This window comes from Bufo bufo, chromosome 9 (genome assembly GCF_905171765.1).
Source record: "Bufo bufo chromosome 9, aBufBuf1.1, whole genome shotgun sequence".
NCBI classification, from domain to species: domain Eukaryota; kingdom Metazoa; phylum Chordata; class Amphibia; order Anura; family Bufonidae; genus Bufo; species Bufo bufo.
Genome location: NC_053397.1, coordinates 154,798,826 through 154,820,783, shown reverse-complemented (window position 1 = coordinate 154,820,783; position 21,958 = coordinate 154,798,826). Strand labels below are relative to the sequence as shown.

General features: G+C 44.9%; 1 protein-coding gene across 1 annotated transcript in view; it reads right to left on the bottom strand.

Annotated features, from left to right (window-relative positions):
- Positions 1–17,915, bottom strand: part of PMM1 (phosphomannomutase 1) — a 56,995-nt gene extending 39,080 nt beyond the window's left edge. The window contains exon 1 of the mRNA XM_040407856.1: positions 17,794–17,915. Within this exon, the coding sequence (XP_040263790.1) occupies positions 17,794–17,874 (81 nt within the window). The 5' untranslated portion in view covers positions 17,875–17,915. The remainder of the gene's footprint in view (positions 1–17,793) is intronic.
- Between the last annotated feature and the right edge of the window lie 4,043 nt (positions 17,916–21,958).

The window sequence follows — 21,958 nt, the reverse complement described above, 5'->3', positions numbered from 1 at the left end:
AGAAAGAACCGGCCCAGGAGCAAAATAGACCGAACCCAGCAGCCGTGCCCAGGTTGGTATGATCACCACCGCAGGTTGGTCACTCTGGTCTGTATTAGTCTTGGATAGCCCTTTTATTGTATACTATTGGGCTGGGAATCCTACTTACAGTACCCAACAGAACACAGAGTGCCACGAAACCTATTACACTTCTATACTAACTATCAGTTGGCTTACTTTGTTATAAAATCTTACACCAGAATTGTGGCACAAAACGGTGCATCTTAGGCCATGCCTCCTTTCCAATAAAGTCCTGCCCCTTAAAACAAAGCCTCACCCCTTTTCATGTAGTGGGAAAAAAGTGGAGAAACCCTAGTTGCGCCAAATTGCCCCACTTTTTAAGCAGATGATAGGTACAGACACATTAGTAAACCTGGGCCATTGTGTGAAGCAATTTCGCATTTTTACACCACTCATTCCAGTTTTCAAATGTACGTGGAAAAGTTGGTGTGGTTGTCTATGTTAATAAGTTTCACTCCAGATTTATGACTGGGACTTCTTAAAAAGTCGCAAAAAATTGTCCCAAAGCCACCTCAGCAGGGGAGTGGTGCAGAAAACTGGTGTAGCATTTCTGGATAAAAGTGTTAGGTTTAAAGATAAATTTGATGCAAAATACACCAAAGCAGACTGAAGGAAAACTATTACCCTAAATTCTCCCCTATGTGCCTCAATAGTAACAAACAGCTAACACATCGGCCCAGATTTACTCATCCTGAAGATGGTGCAAGCTTAGCTAGGCAGTCTAGGCCTGCACCAGATTTATCACAATGGCTCAGGCTGGATGATAAATCCGGTGAGAAATAGACACTTTTCACTGACTCTTACTTTTAGACCAATTTTTACACCAGAATTGCACTGAAATTTTGGCGCAAAATGGCCCATTTTAGACCCCACCGCCTCTTGTGAAGTTCCACTTCTCCTCAAGTGTGTTGGAAAAAAATGTCGAAACCCTAGATGCGCCAAATTGCGCCACTTTTTTTAGACAGATTAGCAAACCTGGGCCAATCTGTGTAGTGTATTCCTGCAGTATTGCAGTCATGTACTTTCTTTCATGTGTTCCTGTATGTTATATGACATCACCACTCCATCGCAAGATGATCCTAGGTTGATACTAAGGTTCTGCACTTAGACCCAGAGTTCAGGCTTGTAAACAGTTAACTGCTCATTTACATAGAAACATAGAATGTGTCGGCAGATAAGAACCATTTGGCCCATCTAGTCTGCCCAATATACTGAGTACTATGGATAGCCCCTGGCCCTATCTTATATGAAGGATGGCCTTATGCCTATCCTATGCATGCTTAAACTCCTCCACTGTATTTGCAGCTACCACTTCTGCAGGAAGGCTATTCCATGCATCCACTACTCTCTCAGTAAAGTAATACTTCCTGATATTACTTTTAAACCTTTGCCCCTCTAATTTAAAACTATGTCCTCTTTTAGCAGTTTTTCTTCTTTTAAATATTCTCTCCTCTTTTACCTTGTTGATTCCCTTTATGTATTTAAAAGTTTCTATCATATCCATATGGATTAAAAGTACATTGTCTCCTGATTAAAGCAGCGGATCACTAAGTGAGAGGTATCATTGCATTCAGCTAAGCTAGCCTTACAAGTCATTGGGGGTCATTTATCAAGATTTTTATGCCAGGTTTTGGTGTTAAAAATTGTCGGAAACCCCTTTGTTGCAACCTTTTTTTTAACTCCCACACAACAATATCTTGTCACACTGGCTTTTTTATGCCATCCTTGCTAATTGGAAGTGGCGAGGGTGTGGTGGGGGCCAGTCCGGGCCCTGACTTTGTAACACCCCAGAGTTGTGTTACGAAGTTCTTTTACCCCGCTACAACCTGTTAAGAGCATCTACATTGTCATCTTGTGTAATTATATATACTATTCTCACAAATATGCATTCTAAGCCTTGTAAATGTATATTGCTGTAATTTCCATGTTCACCAGCAGGTGGCAGCAATGTTAGCAGGGACTTAGCTACAGTTCAGCTCCCCCTTCTTTTAGCAGAAATGTACTGCGCCCATATCCTGCCTCTTGGGTGGGGAAGGAAGTTAAGTTAGTGTGCCAGCCACCCCGGCTAGGGGAAGGCTGTGCGTGTGGGATCTAAGCCAGGATCTTGTCTCGGCTGAGACATTGATCATCATCCCCAGCCTGAGCCTTGCAGCCTCAGCTGGAAGAAAGCAAGCAGGCACCTCTAGTTACAGGAAGAAGCATACCCTGAGACAATAACTGTGAGTACCGTCCAGAGACCCCAGGAGAAGCCAAATTCCTCCTCAGCAAGTCAGTCTCCAGACAGCAGAAGATAGATAGTGCAGAAGATAAATTCCTGCCACATTACAGAGCAACAAGCAGACGTCCCTTTCCTGCAAAAAGCTCCAGGGACATGATAGAGCAAAAGATAGATTCCTGCCACACATTGCCAATACCTGCTGGGACTTCAGACTAATGCTGTATCTCACTTGGATGAAAGCTGCATCTAGTAAAGACAAGTTTGAACTTTATTCCAAGTCTGGATCTCAATTACTGCTGCAAGTTCCTCAATTAAAAAATAAGGGGTTGGGTCAGCACAACCTGCCTGCAGGTGCACATCACTATGGCGAAATACATATACAAACGGAAAATGCAAATGTGATCGCACACTGCATCCAGCACTCTGCCCTCCATGCTGGATGAGACATTGGTTTATATTTTGGCCAAAGCATAGTAAGCCACTCACCGCGTCAAGGTTGTCTCATGAGTGGTCCCTAACTCTTGTTCCTACCTGTTCATGGGCCATGACAGCCACATAAAATCCAGGGAATGCAGGTCAGCATGCAAGCCAAGTACACTTTGCTTGTAACCCCGTCCGGTGCCATTACAGCTTTCATCGGATCCAGGGATGCAAGTACCAACATGCATGCTGAACCCACCATATACTTCTCCTGGAGCCAGATGGCTAATGGTAGGTTCTATACAAGCAGACTCAGTTTTATACTGACTTTAAAACCAGCCTCAAGGACAGATTAACTGGTCAGGTGTGCAATGACTCCAAGGAGATCGCCACGCCTCCAATATATACTACAAAGAAAAACATAAGGGGTTGGGTCAGCACAACCTGCCTGCAGGTGCACATCACTATGGCGAAATACATATACAAACGGAAAATGCAAATGTGATCGCACACTGCATCCAGCACTCTGCCCTCCATGCTGGATGAGACATTGGTTTATATTTTGGCCAAAGCATAGTAAGCCACTCACCGCGTCAAGGTTGTCTCATGAGTGGTCCCTAACTCTTGTTCCTACCTGTTCATGGGCCATGACAGCCACATAAAATCCAGGGAATGCAGGTCAGCATGCAAGCCAAGTACACTTTGCTTGTAACCCCGTCCGGTGCCATTACAGCTTTCATCGGATCCAGGGATGCAAGTACCAACATGCATGCTGAACCCACCATATACTTCTCCTGGAGCCAGATGGCTAATGGTAGGTTCTATACAAGCAGACTCAGTTTTATACTGACTTTAAAACCAGCCTCAAGGACAGATTAACTGGTCAGGTGTGCAATGACTCCAAGGAGATCGCCACGCCTCCAATATATACTACAAAGAAAAAAATAAGGGGTTGGGTCAGCACAACCTGCCTGCAGGTGCACATCACTATGGGGAAATACATATACAAACGGAAAATGCAAATGTGATCGCACACTGCATCCAGCACTCTGCCCTCCATGCTGGATGAGACATTGGTTTATATTTTGGCCAAAGCATAGTAAGCCACTCACCGCGTCAAGGTTGTCTCATGAGTGGTCCCTAACTCTTGTTCCTACCTGTTCATGGGCCATGACAGCCACATAAAATCCAGGGAATGCAGGTCAGCATGCAAGCCAAGTACACTTTGCTTGTAACCCCGTCCGGTGCCATTACAGCTTTCATCGGATCCAGGGATGCAAGTACCAACATGCATGCTGAACCCACCATATACTTCTCCTGGAGCCAGATGGCTAATGGTAGGTTCTATACAAGCAGACTCAGTTTTATACTGACTTTAAAACCAGCCTCAAGGACAGATTAACTGGTCAGGTGTGCAATGACTCCAAGGAGATCGCCACGCCTCCAATATATACTACAAAGAAAAAAATAAGGGGTTGGGTCAGCACAACCTGCCTGCAGGTGCACATCACTATGGCGAAATACATATACAAACGGAAAATGCAAATGTGATCGCACACTGCATCCAGCACTCTGCCCTCCATGCTGGATGAGACATTGGTTTATATTTTGGCCAAAGCATAGTAAGCCACTCACCGCGTCAAGGTTGTCTCATGAGTGGTCCCTAACTCTTGTTCCTACCTGTTCATGGGCCATGACAGCCACATAAAATCCAGGGAATGCAGGTCAGCATGCAAGCCAAGTACACTTTGCTTGTAACCCCGTCCGGTGCCATTACAGCTTTCATCGGATCCAGGGATGCAAGTACCAACATGCATGCTGAACCCACCATATACTTCTCCTGGAGCCAGATGGCTAATGGTAGGTTCTATACAAGCAGACTCAGTTTTATACTGACTTTAAAACCAGCCTCAAGGACAGATTAACTGGTCAGGTGTGCAATGACTCCAAGGAGATCGCCACGCCTCCAATATATACTACAAAGAAAAAAATAAGGGGTTGGGTCAGCACAACCTGCCTGCAGGTGCACATCACTATGGCGAAATACATATACAAACGGAAAATGCAAATGTGATCGCACACTGCATCCAGCACTCTGCCCTCCATGCTGGATGAGACATTGGTTTATATTTTGGCCAAAGCATAGTAAGCCACTCACCGCGTCAAGGTTGTCTCATGAGTGGTCCCTAACTCTTGTTCCTACCTGTTCATGGGCCATGACAGCCACATAAAATCCAGGGAATGCAGGTCAGCATGCAAGCCAAGTACACTTTGCTTGTAACCCCGTCCGGTGCCATTACAGCTTTCATCGGATCCAGGGATGCAAGTACCAACATGCATGCTGAACCCACCATATACTTCTCCTGGAGCCAGATGGCTAATGGTAGGTTCTATACAAGCAGACTCAGTTTTATACTGACTTTAAAACCAGCCTCAAGGACAGATTAACTGGTCAGGTGTGCAATGACTCCAAGGAGATCGCCACGCCTCCAATATATACTACAAAGAAAAAAATAAGGGGTTGGGTCAGCACAACCTGCCTGCAGGTGCACATCACTATGGCGAAATACATATACAAACGGAAAATGCAAATGTGATCGCACACTGCATCCAGCACTCTGCCCTCCATGCTGGATGAGACATTGGTTTATATTTTGGCCAAAGCATAGTAAGCCACTCACCGCGTCAAGGTTGTCTCATGAGTGGTCCCTAACTCTTGTTCCTACCTGTTCATGGGCCATGACAGCCACATAAAATCCAGGGAATGCAGGTCAGCATGCAAGCCAAGTACACTTTGCTTGTAACCCCGTCCGGTGCCATTACAGCTTTCATCGGATCCAGGGATGCAAGTACCAACATGCATGCTGAACCCACCATATACTTCTCCTGGAGCCAGATGGCTAATGGTAGGTTCTATACAAGCAGACTCAGTTTTATACTGACTTTAAAACCAGCCTCAAGGACAGATTAACTGGTCAGGTGTGCAATGACTCCAAGGAGATCGCCACGCCTCCAATATATACTACAAAGAAAAAAATAAGGGGTTGGGTCAGCACAACCTGCCTGCAGGTGCACATCACTATGGCGAAATACATATACAAACGGAAAATGCAAATGTGATCGCACACTGCATCCAGCACTCTGCCCTCCATGCTGGATGAGACATTGGTTTATATTTTGGCCAAAGCATAGTAAGCCACTCACCGCGTCAAGGTTGTCTCATGAGTGGTCCCTAACTCTTGTTCCTACCTGTTCATGGGCCATGACAGCCACATAAAATCCAGGGAATGCAGGTCAGCATGCAAGCCAAGTACACTTTGCTTGTAACCCCGTCCGGTGCCATTACAGCTTTCATCGGATCCAGGGATGCAAGTACCAACATGCATGCTGAACCCACCATATACTTCTCCTGGAGCCAGATGGCTAATGGTAGGTTCTATACAAGCAGACTCAGTTTTATACTGACTTTAAAACCAGCCTCAAGGACAGATTAACTGGTCAGGTGTGCAATGACTCCAAGGAGATCGCCACGCCTCCAATATATACTACAAAGAAAAAAATAAGGGGTTGGGTCAGCACAACCTGCCTGCAGGTGCACATCACTATGGGGAAATACATATACAAACGGAAAATGCAAATGTGATCGCACACTGCATCCAGCACTCTGCCCTCCATGCTGGATGAGACATTGGTTTATATTTTGGCCAAAGCATAGTAAGCCACTCACCGCGTCAAGGTTGTCTCATGAGTGGTCCCTAACTCTTGTTCCTACCTGTTCATGGGCCATGACAGCCACATAAAATCCAGGGAATGCAGGTCAGCATGCAAGCCAAGTACACTTTGCTTGTAACCCCGTCCGGTGCCATTACAGCTTTCATCGGATCCAGGGATGCAAGTACCAACATGCATGCTGAACCCACCATATACTTCTCCTGGAGCCAGATGGCTAATGGTAGGTTCTATACAAGCAGACTCAGTTTTATACTGACTTTAAAACCAGCCTCAAGGACAGATTAACTGGTCAGGTGTGCAATGACTCCAAGGAGATCGCCACGCCTCCAATATATACTACAAAGAAAAAAATAAGGGGTTGGGTCAGCACAACCTGCCTGCAGGTGCACATCACTATGGCGAAATACATATACAAACGGAAAATGCAAATGTGATCGCACACTGCATCCAGCACTCTGCCCTCCATGCTGGATGAGACATTGGTTTATATTTTGGCCAAAGCATAGTAAGCCACTCACCGCGTCAAGGTTGTCTCATGAGTGGTCCCTAACTCTTGTTCCTACCTGTTCATGGGCCATGACAGCCACATAAAATCCAGGGAATGCAGGTCAGCATGCAAGCCAAGTACACTTTGCTTGTAACCCCGTCCGGTGCCATTACAGCTTTCATCGGATCCAGGGATGCAAGTACCAACATGCATGCTGAACCCACCATATACTTCTCCTGGAGCCAGATGGCTAATGGTAGGTTCTATACAAGCAGACTCAGTTTTATACTGACTTTAAAACCAGCCTCAAGGACAGATTAACTGGTCAGGTGTGCAATGACTCCAAGGAGATCGCCACGCCTCCAATATATACTACAAAGAAAAAAATAAGGGGTTGGGTCAGCACAACCTGCCTGCAGGTGCACATCACTATGGCGAAATACATATACAAACGGAAAATGCAAATGTGATCGCACACTGCATCCAGCACTCTGCCCTCCATGCTGGATGAGACATTGGTTTATATTTTGGCCAAAGCATAGTAAGCCACTCACCGCGTCAAGGTTGTCTCATGAGTGGTCCCTAACTCTTGTTCCTACCTGTTCATGGGCCATGACAGCCACATAAAATCCAGGGAATGCAGGTCAGCATGCAAGCCAAGTACACTTTGCTTGTAACCCCGTCCGGTGCCATTACAGCTTTCATCGGATCCAGGGATGCAAGTACCAACATGCATGCTGAACCCACCATATACTTCTCCTGGAGCCAGATGGCTAATGGTAGGTTCTATACAAGCAGACTCAGTTTTATACTGACTTTAAAACCAGCCTCAAGGACAGATTAACTGGTCAGGTGTGCAATGACTCCAAGGAGATCGCCACGCCTCCAATATATACTACAAAGAAAAAAATAAGGGGTTGGGTCAGCACAACCTGCCTGCAGGTGCACATCACTATGGCGAAATACATATACAAACGGAAAATGCAAATGTGATCGCACACTGCATCCAGCACTCTGCCCTCCATGCTGGATGAGACATTGGTTTATATTTTGGCCAAAGCATAGTAAGCCACTCACCGCGTCAAGGTTGTCTCATGAGTGGTCCCTAACTCTTGTTCCTACCTGTTCATGGGCCATGACAGCCACATAAAATCCAGGGAATGCAGGTCAGCATGCAAGCCAAGTACACTTTGCTTGTAACCCCGTCCGGTGCCATTACAGCTTTCATCGGATCCAGGGATGCAAGTACCAACATGCATGCTGAACCCACCATATACTTCTCCTGGAGCCAGATGGCTAATGGTAGGTTCTATACAAGCAGACTCAGTTTTATACTGACTTTAAAACCAGCCTCAAGGACAGATTAACTGGTCAGGTGTGCAATGACTCCAAGGAGATCGCCACGCCTCCAATATATACTACAAAGAAAAAAATAAGGGGTTGGGTCAGCACAACCTGCCTGCAGGTGCACATCACTATGGCGAAATACATATACAAACGGAAAATGCAAATGTGATCGCACACTGCATCCAGCACTCTGCCCTCCATGCTGGATGAGACATTGGTTTATATTTTGGCCAAAGCATAGTAAGCCACTCACCGCGTCAAGGTTGTCTCATGAGTGGTCCCTAACTCTTGTTCCTACCTGTTCATGGGCCATGACAGCCACATAAAATCCAGGGAATGCAGGTCAGCATGCAAGCCAAGTACACTTTGCTTGTAACCCCGTCCGGTGCCATTACAGCTTTCATCGGATCCAGGGATGCAAGTACCAACATGCATGCTGAACCCACCATATACTTCTCCTGGAGCCAGATGGCTAATGGTAGGTTCTATACAAGCAGACTCAGTTTTATACTGACTTTAAAACCAGCCTCAAGGACAGATTAACTGGTCAGGTGTGCAATGACTCCAAGGAGATCGCCACGCCTCCAATATATACTACAAAGAAAAAAATAAGGGGTTGGGTCAGCACAACCTGCCTGCAGGTGCACATCACTATGGCGAAATACATATACAAACGGAAAATGCAAATGTGATCGCACACTGCATCCAGCACTCTGCCCTCCATGCTGGATGAGACATTGGTTTATATTTTGGCCAAAGCATAGTAAGCCACTCACCGCGTCAAGGTTGTCTCATGAGTGGTCCCTAACTCTTGTTCCTACCTGTTCATGGGCCATGACAGCCACATAAAATCCAGGGAATGCAGGTCAGCATGCAAGCCAAGTACACTTTGCTTGTAACCCCGTCCGGTGCCATTACAGCTTTCATCGGATCCAGGGATGCAAGTACCAACATGCATGCTGAACCCACCATATACTTCTCCTGGAGCCAGATGGCTAATGGTAGGTTCTATACAAGCAGACTCAGTTTTATACTGACTTTAAAACCAGCCTCAAGGACAGATTAACTGGTCAGGTGTGCAATGACTCCAAGGAGATCGCCACGCCTCCAATATATACTACAAAGAAAAAAATAAGGGGTTGGGTCAGCACAACCTGCCTGCAGGTGCACATCACTATGGCGAAATACATATACAAACGGAAAATGCAAATGTGATCGCACACTGCATCCAGCACTCTGCCCTCCATGCTGGATGAGACATTGGTTTATATTTTGGCCAAAGCATAGTAAGCCACTCACCGCGTCAAGGTTGTCTCATGAGTGGTCCCTAACTCTTGTTCCTACCTGTTCATGGGCCATGACAGCCACATAAAATCCAGGGAATGCAGGTCAGCATGCAAGCCAAGTACACTTTGCTTGTAACCCCGTCCGGTGCCATTACAGCTTTCATCGGATCCAGGGATGCAAGTACCAACATGCATGCTGAACCCACCATATACTTCTCCTGGAGCCAGATGGCTAATGGTAGGTTCTATACAAGCAGACTCAGTTTTATACTGACTTTAAAACCAGCCTCAAGGACAGATTAACTGGTCAGGTGTGCAATGACTCCAAGGAGATCGCCACGCCTCCAATATATACTACAAAGAAAAAAATATGGCCCATGAACAGGTAGGAACAAGAGTTAGGGACCACTCATGAGACAACCTTGACGCGGTGAGTGGCTTACTATGCTTTGGCCAAAATATAAACCAATGTCTCATCCAGCATGGAGGGCAGAGTGCTGGATGCAGTGTGCGATCACATTTGCATTTTCCGTTTGTATATGTATTTCGCCATAGTGATGTGCACCTGCAGGCAGGTTGTGCTGACCCAACCCCTTATTTTTTTCTTTGTAGTATATATTGGAGGCGTGGCGATCTCCTTGGAGTCATTGCACACCTGACCAGTTAATCTGTCCTTGAGGCTGGTTTTAAAGTCAGTATAAAACTGAGTCTGCTTGTATAGAACCTACCATTAGCCATCTGGCTCCAGGAGAAGTATATGGTGGGTTCAGCATGCATGTTGGTACTTGCATCCCTGGATCCGATGAAAGCTGTAATGGCACCGGACGGGGTTACAAGCAAAGTGTACTTGGCTTGCATGCTGACCTGCATTCCCTGGATTTTATGTGGCTGTCATGGCCCATGAACAGGTAGGAACAAGAGTTAGGGACCACTCATGAGACAACCTTGACGCGGTGAGTGGCTTACTATGCTTTGGCCAAAATATAAACCAATGTCTCATCCAGCATGGAGGGCAGAGTGCTGGATGCAGTGTGCGATCACATTTGCATTTTCCGTTTGTATATGTATTTCGCCATAGTGATGTGCACCTGCAGGCAGGTTGTGCTGACCCAACCCCTTATTTTTTTCTTTGTAGTATATATTGGAGGCGTGGCGATCTCCTTGGAGTCATTGCACACCTGACCAGTTAATCTGTCCTTGAGGCTGGTTTTAAAGTCAGTATAAAACTGAGTCTGCTTGTATAGAACCTACCATTAGCCATCTGGCTCCAGGAGAAGTATATGGTGGGTTCAGCATGCATGTTGGTACTTGCATCCCTGGATCCGATGAAAGCTGTAATGGCACCGGACGGGGTTACAAGCAAAGTGTACTTGGCTTGCATGCTGACCTGCATTCCCTGGATTTTATGTGGCTGTCATGGCCCATGAACAGGTAGGAACAAGAGTTAGGGACCACTCATGAGACAACCTTGACGCGGTGAGTGGCTTACTATGCTTTGGCCAAAATATAAACCAATGTCTCATCCAGCATGGAGGGCAGAGTGCTGGATGCAGTGTGCGATCACATTTGCAAGTTCCTCAATTACTCCTACTAGCACCACACTCATTTTATTGCAAGTGAGCCAGGATCCAGGAGTCCAGCCGTACCCAGGTAGGAGACACCGTTGACACCATTACTGCTACCATACAGAGACATTACACCACTCTGGCATTCCTAACCTGGTACGTGAGTTACAACACCTTAAAGGGCCCTGTGTTAGTACCCTGCTCACGCTGCAATTGGCATCACAAACAAAACTATAGACTATCACTTACACCTGACCCAGCCATTGCATATTATTGGCGTCAGAGTGCATACCCCAATCCGGCTCTATTGCAACTTCAGCCCCAACAAATTTACTAACTTTTACGAACAGAAGGAGGCGTAAAAGGAGTGAAGACTACTCGAGTCAGGGTCTACAGTAGTTTTCACTTTAGGCGCACAGACTACCAGAGGTAAGCCTAATTTATGACAGCGCAGAGTGGAAACATTGTGCCTGGTTTTAAGATTGGAGCTAAAAGTTGATCTTGGGTGTGGCACCTGTCTGGCTATTACATGTGGACTATGTATGAAGTATAGATGTGCAGTTATATGCAAACATCCGTGCAAAACACACATTTCATAACAGTGGTTAAATAGTTACTTTAAACCTTGTACGACTGCTTGGTGTCTGTATATATAGTAAACATATGAGTATGTGAGACTACGCCTGCAGCAGATAACACCAGAAATAACAAAAGCAAAGTAATGAACAGTCCAAAGGTTCACTGTGTGCAAAGGTGAGCGGAGCAGTCCTTGTCACAGAGCCGGTCAGTGTATAGACCAGGGACAAAGGTGAGCAGAGCCGTCCTTGTCACAGAGCCGGTCAGTGTATAGACCAGGGACAAAGGTGAGCAGAGCCGTCCTTGTCACAGAGCCAGTCAGTGTATAGACCAGGGACAAAGGTGAGCAGCCTCCCTAGTGTCACCCGTCGCTGCCTGACATTGGCTGCCCTCTTCCCCCGACACCGGATATTTTTATCCTTGCACAGGGAGAAGCAGCGGCAACCGTGCAGGAACCAGGAGCGGCGCGGGTGACGGGGAGCGAGGTAAGTACATTGTGTGTGAGGGGCCCAGGCATATGGGGAAGCATTTCAGGGGTCGGATAACCCCTTTAATGCTAACTATTGCCTTCAGCTACGGCTATGGGGGCACTGTGAATACAACTGTTATGAGGGAACTTTGGCCACCTTATGAGTTGTCCTGATGCAGAACATCATAATACACACACCAGCTAAAACAGGACTCGTACTCAAGAAGATTTGGCCAACCAGTTATTAACATGGGCGTCCCTCTCCCTTTTCAAGAAAAGTTCTGTAGCAGCTGAGATGTGTATTATGAGGAATAACAGGCATCCTCCCTACAACTCATTAAGAATATGATCAACTATGCGGTATGAGACCTGGAGAAATATTCTTAAGATGTTGAGTAGTAGAGATAGGGCAGCAGCCGGTGTCCCATTATGAATCCCATCATCTTTTGGTCTTGTGTAGGGATCTAATAACAGAATTGGATGGAACCAGTGCTAAAAAGTACCATCCACAGGAAGGAATTTTAGCTGCATGAGTTACTGCTTGAGTTCTCATTATGTACTACTCTACAGCATGGCTTCTCTTGACCTTTAACCTTCTGTTGCTCTGGTATGCTATCTATGAACCTAGAATCTCAAGCACACAACACTATGAATTTTGCTTGGGGATATGGGAGTCGCACAGTGTATGAAGTTTTTGTGGAATGCTAAAAAAACTGGTATGGTGAATTATGTAGAGGAGTTCTCCCAGCTTTTACTAAAACCCTTGTTTTGTTTAGCAGCTTTTTAGAAAATGAAAGGATCAACATGACTGGCTGCCATGCAGGGGCATTGCTATGGTCTCAGAAGATCCAGGGCCCAAGCCCTAATACATATGTGCCAAATTCTGGAACCAACCACCCCTCCCTCATGTCCTAGCACTAAAGAAATATTTTACCTGCTGGATGGATATTACATTCAGCGCTACCAAACATACAGGAGCATACAGCACCACATACCTCTCACATCGAGTGCCTCACAGGTGATGTCTCCTCTGATGTAGACATTCTCTTTCCTCTTTTCTACTCAGCCATGACGCATACCTCCCAACTTTTTGGACGGTCAAAGAGGGACACTTATGTGTTACTATGTGAAAGGTCCACTCTTCCTGCATATTTATATACTTCAATAGCTTTTTTTTATACAATAGCGCAAAAATTATCTGAATATAAAGATTTCTAAAATCAAAATTACATCAAATAAGGAAATCATATGCACGGTGGGATTTAATATATACAGTGGATATAAAAAGTCTACACACCCCTGTTAAATTGTCAGGTTTCTGTGCTGTAAATGTGACCTATAAACTGTACAACTCAATTGAAAAACAAACTGAAATCTTTTAAGTGGAGGGAAGAAAAACAAAAAACAAAAATAATTCAGTGGTATAAGTGTGCACACCCTCTTATAACTGGGGATATGGCTGTGTTCAGAATTAAGCAATCACATTCAAAATCATGTTAAATCGGAGTCAGCATACACCTGCCATCATTTAAAGTGCCTCTGATTAACCCCAAATAAAGTTCAGCTGCTCTAGTTGGTCTTTCCTGAAATTTTCTTAGTTGCATCCCACAGCAAAATCCATGGTCCACAGAGAGATTCCAAAGCATCAGAGGGATCTCATTCTTAAAGGGTATCAGTCAGGAGAAGGGTACAAAAGAATTTCCAAGGCATTAGATATACCATGGAACACAGTCATCATCAAGTGGAGAAAATATGGCACAACAGTGACATTACCAAGAACTGGACGTCCCTCCAAAATCGATGAAAAGACGAGAAGAAAACTGGTCTGGGAGGCTACCAAGAGACCTACAGAAACATTAAAGGAGCTGCAGGAATATTTAGCAAGTACTGGCTGTGTGGTACATGTGACAACATTCTCCCGTATTCTTCATATGTCTGGGCTATGGGGTAGAGTGACAAGACGAAAGCCTTTTCTTACGAAGCAAAATATCCAAGCCAGGCCACATTTTGCAAAAACACATCTGAAGTCTTCCAAAAGCATGTGGGAAAAGTTATGGTCTGATGAAACCAAGGTTGAAATTTTTGGCCATAATTCCAAAAGATATGTTTGGTGCAAAAACAACACTGCACATCACCAAAAGAACACCATACCCACAGTGAAGCATGGTGGTGGCAGCATCATGCTTTGGGGCTGTTTTTCTTCAGCTGGAACTGGGGCGTTAGTTAAGCTAGAGGGAATTATGAACAGTTCCAAATACCAGTTAATATTGGCACAAAACCTTCAGGCTTCTGCTAGAAAGCTGAACATGAAGAGGAACTTCATCTTTCAGCATGACAACGACCCAAAGCATACATCCAAATCAACAAAGGAATGGCTTCACCAGAAGAAGAAGATTAAAGTTTTAGAATGGCCCAGCCAGAGCCCAGACCTGAATCCGATTGAAAATCTGTGGCGTGATCTGAAGATGGCTGTGCACAGGAGATGCCCTCGCAATCTGACAGATTTGGAGTGTTTTTGCAAAGAAGAGTGGGCAAATCTTGCCAAGTCAAAATGTGCCATGCTGATAGACTCATACCCAAAAAGACTGAGTGCTGTAATAAAATCAAAAGGTGCTTCAACAAAGTATTAGTTTAAGGGTGTGCACACTTATGCAGCCATATTATTTTATTTTTATATTTTTTCTTCCCTCTACCTAAAAGATTTCAGTTTGTTTTTCAATTGAGTTGTACAGTTTATAGGTCACATTGAAGGTGGAAAAAGTTCTGAAATGATTTATCTTTGTCTAATTTTTTTAAATCACTGAAACCTCACATTTTAACAGGGGTGTGTAGACTTTTTATATCCACTGTAGATATGAACCAGGGATGCACATTCTGGATCAATATTGTAAATGTAATAATGCAAAACTATACCTCAGATCAAAAAGAGGGACATTTAAGGAGCAAAGAGGGACAGAGGGACTTGGGTCAAAAAGAGGGACACGTGGGAGCTATGCATGCCGAATTCTGCCAGCCACATCTCATCTTTGCAGAGTTTGCCACAGAAGCATCTTGGGTTCCTCCCTTTTCTATCACCCTCCCCACCTTGGTGTCCCAACAGTGTTATCCTGCTCCTACTCCCAATACTGTGTCCACTGTGCTCCTCCATGCACACAATTAATATACTGCAGAGATAATAGTGCCATACAGATAGTCTCCCCCCCCCATAGTAATATAAAAGTCCCACCCTAATTATTAATTTTCTTTCAGAGTGCCCTTATTAGTAATATCCTCTACAAAGCCCCCAATAATGGTTATGCTTCCCAAGAGTGTCCTGTTAGTAGCAGTGTACTCTATACTGTGCCCAATAATAATGCCCAATATAGTGCACCCAGTAGTAATAAGGCCCCCTATAGAGCCCCAGTAATATTAAGACCAATGGGATTAAGATTCCTCTATAATGACCCAGTAGTTATGCCCCCTATAGTGACCCAGTAATTATAATGCCCCCTGTAGTAGGCATAATGCTCTCCTTTAGTGCCCCCTTAGTTAAAATGTCCCTTTATAATGCCCAGTAGTTAAAATGCCCCCAGTAGCTGTAATGCCGCTTATAGTGCCCCCAGTAGTTAAAAAGCCCCACTGTTATGCCCACAATAGGTAGAATGGCCCACTGTAGTGCCCCAGTAGTTAAAATACCCCTGACCCCTATAGCGTCCCAGTGACAAATAACGTAAAAAAATCAAATAAGCACCTCACTGCGGCTCCCCACTGCCCCCTCCGATGGCAGCAAACAAGCCTATTCCAGCCTGCATTCCCACACAGGCGGTCGTGATGACATCATCGTGCAGCCTATGCTGCTCATGTGTCCTCTAATAGGCTTCACATCTAGTGACCTGTGGCCTATTAGAGTGAACAGCGGGGTGTCTTGAGGACGGTGATACAGTTGAATGCGCTACCATGGTCATGATGTTCAGGACACTTGGCAAAACATCTGGGGCTAGTGACACCACTGCTGCTATGGATAAGTATTAAAGGGGTAGTCTCATTTCCTATATTGATGGCCTATCCTCAGGATAGGTTATTGATATCAGATCGGTGGGGGTCCAACTCAGTGCGAGCAATGTTCATATGAGCGCTGCATTCTCTTCACTGTTTACCTGCTCACTGTCAACATCGCAGCGCCGAGCAGGTGTAATTGCAGTTCATCCGTCCCTATTCACTTCAGTGGGAAGGAGCAGATAGAGTATAACTGCAGTTACCCCTGCTTGCCACTGTAATGTCGATGGTGAGCAGGTAAACAGTGAAGAGAAGGCAGCGATCGCACGAGCACTGCATTCTCTTCAAACAGCTGATCTGAGGATAGGACATCAATATATGAGATGGGATTACCTCTTTAAAGGGAACCTGTCACCAGGATTTTGTGCACAGAGCTGGGGACATGGGCTGCTAGATGGCCGCTAGCTCATCTGCAATACCCAGGTCCCACAGCTCTCTGTGCTTTTATTGTGTTAAAAAAACGTTTTGATCAATATGCAAATGACCTGATATGAGTCCTGTATCCGGAGATGAGTCCAGTGGAAAGGAGCCCAGCACCGCCGCGCGTCCTCCGAATCTCCTCCTTGCTGGCTGACGTCACAGAGCTGGAGCGCCGAAATCTCGCAATGCGCGAGCTAGCGCATGCGCAGTGTCGGCATCATGTTCATTCCCTGTACTGGCATCAGCACAGGGAACGAACTACGCATGCGCTAGCTCGCGCATCGCGAGATTTCGGCGCTCCAGCTCTGTGACGTCAGCCAGCAAGGAGGAGATTCGGAGGACGCGGGGCGGTGCTGGGCTCCTTTCTGCTGGACTCATCTCCGGACACAGGACACATATCAGGTTCATTTGCATATTGATCAAAACGGTTTTTTAACACAATAAAAGCGCAGAGAGCTGTGGGACCTGGGTATTGCAGATGTGCTAGCGGCCATCTAGCAGCCCATGTCCTCAGCTCTGTGCACAAAATCCTGGTGACAGGTTTCCTTTAAATGTTTCAGGATTCTAACAATAAGCTTCAGGGCTGATGGACAATTTGAAAAGGAGAATAAATGGTGCAGAAAAAAAAAATGTAACTTGCCTAGCGAGTCACGGTAAATAAATGAAATCAAGTATACCATTTTGATCAATTTGGCATTGACGGTCAAGAAGAAAAAGGACTTTTGACTTCACAACATCAGGCCTCATTCAGATGGGTATGAAGGCACAGTTTTGCTTTTGTATTAAAGCCACAAGTCCAGGAGGTCTAATAACCCAAGCTAACAGGTTCGTAGATGGCTATACTGTTGTTAATTGAAATTGATCAGTCTAGCTGGGACTTGCAGCCGGTACATCAAAGTTTGGGAAATGCAGTAGTATTAAGTCCATGGAAACATTTCCCTGCACATAAAGATGCTTAGAGAATAACTTATCATTTTGAGTCTGTCTCCTTGTTAATATAATTCACAAGTACAGTTCTTCATCTTCAGATGATAACTCTGTAAAACGTTCATTAGAAATGTGAATAAGATGCTGAAAACATATTACATGTGTGCAGAAGATTTCATTACAATGTGTTACGTCTTTCTAACTTATACTTTTATGTATGTTATAGTAATATCTATCTGTTCAGCACATACCTCTCGTGCAGGGGTTAAAGTCCCATCCACATCAAAAAGACACAGAATGTCTCTCTGCTTTTGGCTCCTTGTACTTGCCATTGCCTCTCCATCTGCTGAAGCCCTCTGCTGTGCAATGAATGGAAATATGGAGGGTGTGTTAGAGGCTGGTTCAGGAGGATGGGAGGTGTGGTGTCCTGGACAGCCAATTATAAGGCAGCCTCCTAGTCAGATGGTAGTGGTAAACAAGATACTGATCACGTAGCTCGGACTTCTTCCTATAGCATGTTAGAATAATACCAAAGCCAAGTAGGTCAAAGGTCCCCAAGCAGAGAGGACTGTGACTTTTCACCTACTGTAGGCAAAAACATCAGCCAAACAAGACAGATTGTCTTTAATCGCACAGTGGCACAGAAAGAATACACAGTGTGCTGCTGAGCAATAACCTCAATAACCTTGCACTGAAATCATACCTAGTTAAAACACCTGTAAATCTATAGTATAATATATATATATTCCCGTGCAAATGCAGTTTGGGAAAAATGCTGCAAAGTAAGAATTCTTTCAAAAATAGATGTAGATGTTTATTTTTAGCAATTAACAAAATACAAAGTGAATGAACAAAAGAGAAATCTAAATCAAATGAATATTTGGTGGCACCACCCTGTGCCTTTGAAACAGCATCAGTTCTTCTAGATACATTTTAAAACAGTTTTGAAAGAACTGGGCAGGGAGGTTGTTCCAGATATCTTGGAGAACTAACCACAGATCTTCTGTGGATGTAGGCTTATTCAAATCTATTTAGCGCATTTATATAGTGTTGACATATTCTGCAGCACTTCACAGACATTAGCATCACTCTGTCCCCAATGAGACTCACAATCTAAGTTCTCTATCAGTAAGTCTTTGGAGTATGGGAGAAAACCCACACAAACATGGTGAGAACATACAAACTCCATGCAGATGTCCTTTTGCAGATGTTGAGGGCTCTTCATATATTAGTTCTTCTTTAGGCCTCTTGCACATGGCCACTGTGCGGCCGTTCCGTGCTTTGGGGACCACAATTTGTGGTCCGCAATGCACAGGCCCCATCCGTGTGGCAGCCACGACGGATCCAGATCCATTCAACTTGAATGGGTCCATGATCCGTCCGGATCATAAAAAAAACAGAACAAGTTCTATATTTTTTGCGGTGCGGAGGCACGGACAGAAACACCACGGAAGCACTCCATAGTGCTTCCGTGGCGTTCAAGGCCTCTGTTCCGCTCTGCAGCTCCGGATTACGGGTCACGGCTGGCAGTGCTCGTGTACATGAGGCCTTACGCTGAAGATAATTTTTAATGACATGTCTGTATGTTTAGAGTCGTTGCCCTGCTGCAGATCAACATTCGAGCCGATCAGACACCTCCCTAATGGTATTTCATGATGGTTATGTATTTGCCTGTAATTCTAAGCATTGAGGACGCCATTAATCTTGACCAAATCCATTTGCTGAAATGCATCCCCAAACTTGCAAGAACCTCCGCCATACTTCACTGTGGCCTGCAGACACTCATTATTGTACTGCAGAGGTGTAGCTAGGATCTCCAACACCCAGGGCAATGATTCAGTATTGCGCCCCCCACCCAAGGCCCTGCACTTGACACTCAAATTTACATAACGGAGGATATGATTATGGTGATAGAGCAAAAAGAATAATCACATAAGGAAGGGATGGTAACTGTCCCTGTGAAATCCCCAGGGGGTGCAGTAATGGCTATCCCAATGTATAACAGGGTAATCTTGTGCCTGTCACAGTACTAATGACCACGTTGTGCCTTCTTTACAGAAGAAATAATGACCACATTGTGCCCTCTCACTGGAATTTTGCCCACACTATGTCCCCTCACAATATCTATTCCCACCTTTGTGCCCCTTCACAGTAGTTATGTCCTCCTTGTGCCCCCTCATTGTTGTTATGCCCTCCTTGTGCCCCCTCACTGTGGTTATGTCCTTATTGTGTCTCCCTTGGGCCCCATAAAAAAAAAAAAAAAAAAAAAAAAACACCCCCCCAAATAATAATCTGTCTCCATAATGATCGGCACATACCGCATCTCCAGCAGTGGCAGCACGACACGCTCCAGCACACACATATGGCACCGCTGGCTGTGCAGAAGGCTGGTTCCCGGGCTTTCACGGCCTGCGGGGGAGCGTCAGTGATCAGCTAAAAGGTGAAGCAGGGAGCGGACAGCTATGACCTGAAGCTCGATTTGCTCAAGCCTAGTCATAACGTACTGTGTAGCGGGAACCCTCTCTGTGCCATAGAAAGAGAAACTGGATGTACTACCATCATGCAAGTCAATTAAATATTTCGCAGCCGCAGAAGAATTACTGACAGATGTTCTGAGATGCGTGTTTTAATTTTTCTGGTCGCACACTCAATATATCTCAAATCACATATGAAGCAAACAATGGCATAAGCAACATGCAAATTAGTTAATCTGAAATGACTTATGTTTTGGTGCTCTTGTAAAACTTCCTCGTTTAGATGTATATTTGCATATATTACAGCGGCTCCTCCACAGGGAGAAATCCCTTTTAGAATAGCCACACCTTACTCCACACTACATACAGACATTATTCAGAACCTGTTTGCTGTCTTTCTGGTGTTCTGTGCATGAGATACTGCAGATAGAAATCAATCCATCCACTCAGCCTCAGACACAGAGAACCAATACCAGCAATGATGGGGCGAAAGGAAGGAGGAAAGCAATTTTTGGACCTTGAAATACAGGTGTAAGGCTACTTTCATATCTGCGTTTTGGCTTTCCCTTTCTGAGATCCGTTCAGGGATCTCACAAGCGGTCCAAAACGGATACGTTTTGCCCTAATGCATTCTGAATGGAAAAGGAACCGTTCAGAATGCATCAGTTTGCTTCCGTTCCATCAGCATTGCGTTTTGGAGGCGGACACCAAAACGCTGCTTAACAGGATGTGTGACACAAATGTACTCGTTACTCACAGACTAACCCCCTCCTGCGTCAAACAGTACAATGCCATACTAAAAAGTGTAGTTGAATTAGAGTTCTACCTACCATAGGTGAAGTCATTATTAAGCAGTGAAAAGACCACAGAAATGTCAAGAATCCCTATAGCCCCTCCCTTGTCGGCCTGTTTCACCACAATATGGGGGTTATTTTTAATGTCTATTACAGCAGAATATTGGATTTTAGATTATTTCCAATGTCAGGCAGATAAGGGGATGGAAACACTTGCAGACAGCAACTTTAAATCCTGTTCAACTGCATACTGAAAATCATCCAACACTTACACCCTAGATTTCATAGGGTAAAAAGTGGGTTTAGTAGCCTTGGATTTATCTCTAGAAGTGAGTGTTGGAGTAACCTCCTCATTTTCAACACTTACAGTAGATGCAAATCCTGTAGGGAACATAATGCAACCTGCTCATTAAACATCAAACCTGTGAAAATACAGGGTGTACTCCTCTTTCAGTACAGGGGAGGGAGGAGCACCGCCAGTATTGTCAGTGGTATCATCCAAAAATGGCGTTTGACGGTTATTAGTCCTCTGATATGTCCTCAATGTCCGATAGCTGCGGGTCCCACCTCTGGGACCCACACCTATCTTTAGAACAGAGCCCGCAAAGTGAAGGAGAGTGTACAGCAGAACTTTTCATAGTCCAGCAGATCCCTCTGATATTTATTCTTTTTTATTTGTGTAATTGATGTCTCTAACGTAGCAATATTTCCTTTAACCCTCTCTTAGGCCTCATGCACATGAACGTGTACCAGCCGTTCCATGCATTGGGGATGTTGGGGCAAAAGTCCCACCTCTTTGACTATCGGGGTTCTAATTGAAGTTTTCTTTATGAGCGCTCGGAGAGCTGACACAGGCACACTGCTGAACAAAATTCCCTCTCTCTGATTTATTTCACACAAGCATACATTTTCATAACACTACAGATACAGTAAGCATAGATAAATCTGGCACACCACCAAAGGGGTGGAAAGCTAAACTAATGATTTGATTGGTTATACATAAAAGGCAATACTTCTGCACCATACTAATAGAATTCTAGTAATTAAGAAGTTTCTGCAGCAACTTATCTCAAAGCCAGTATTCGTTAGCAGCGCATCCTGAACTCAGAAGGAACATAACTCTCTCTTGTACGTAAAATTATGATAAG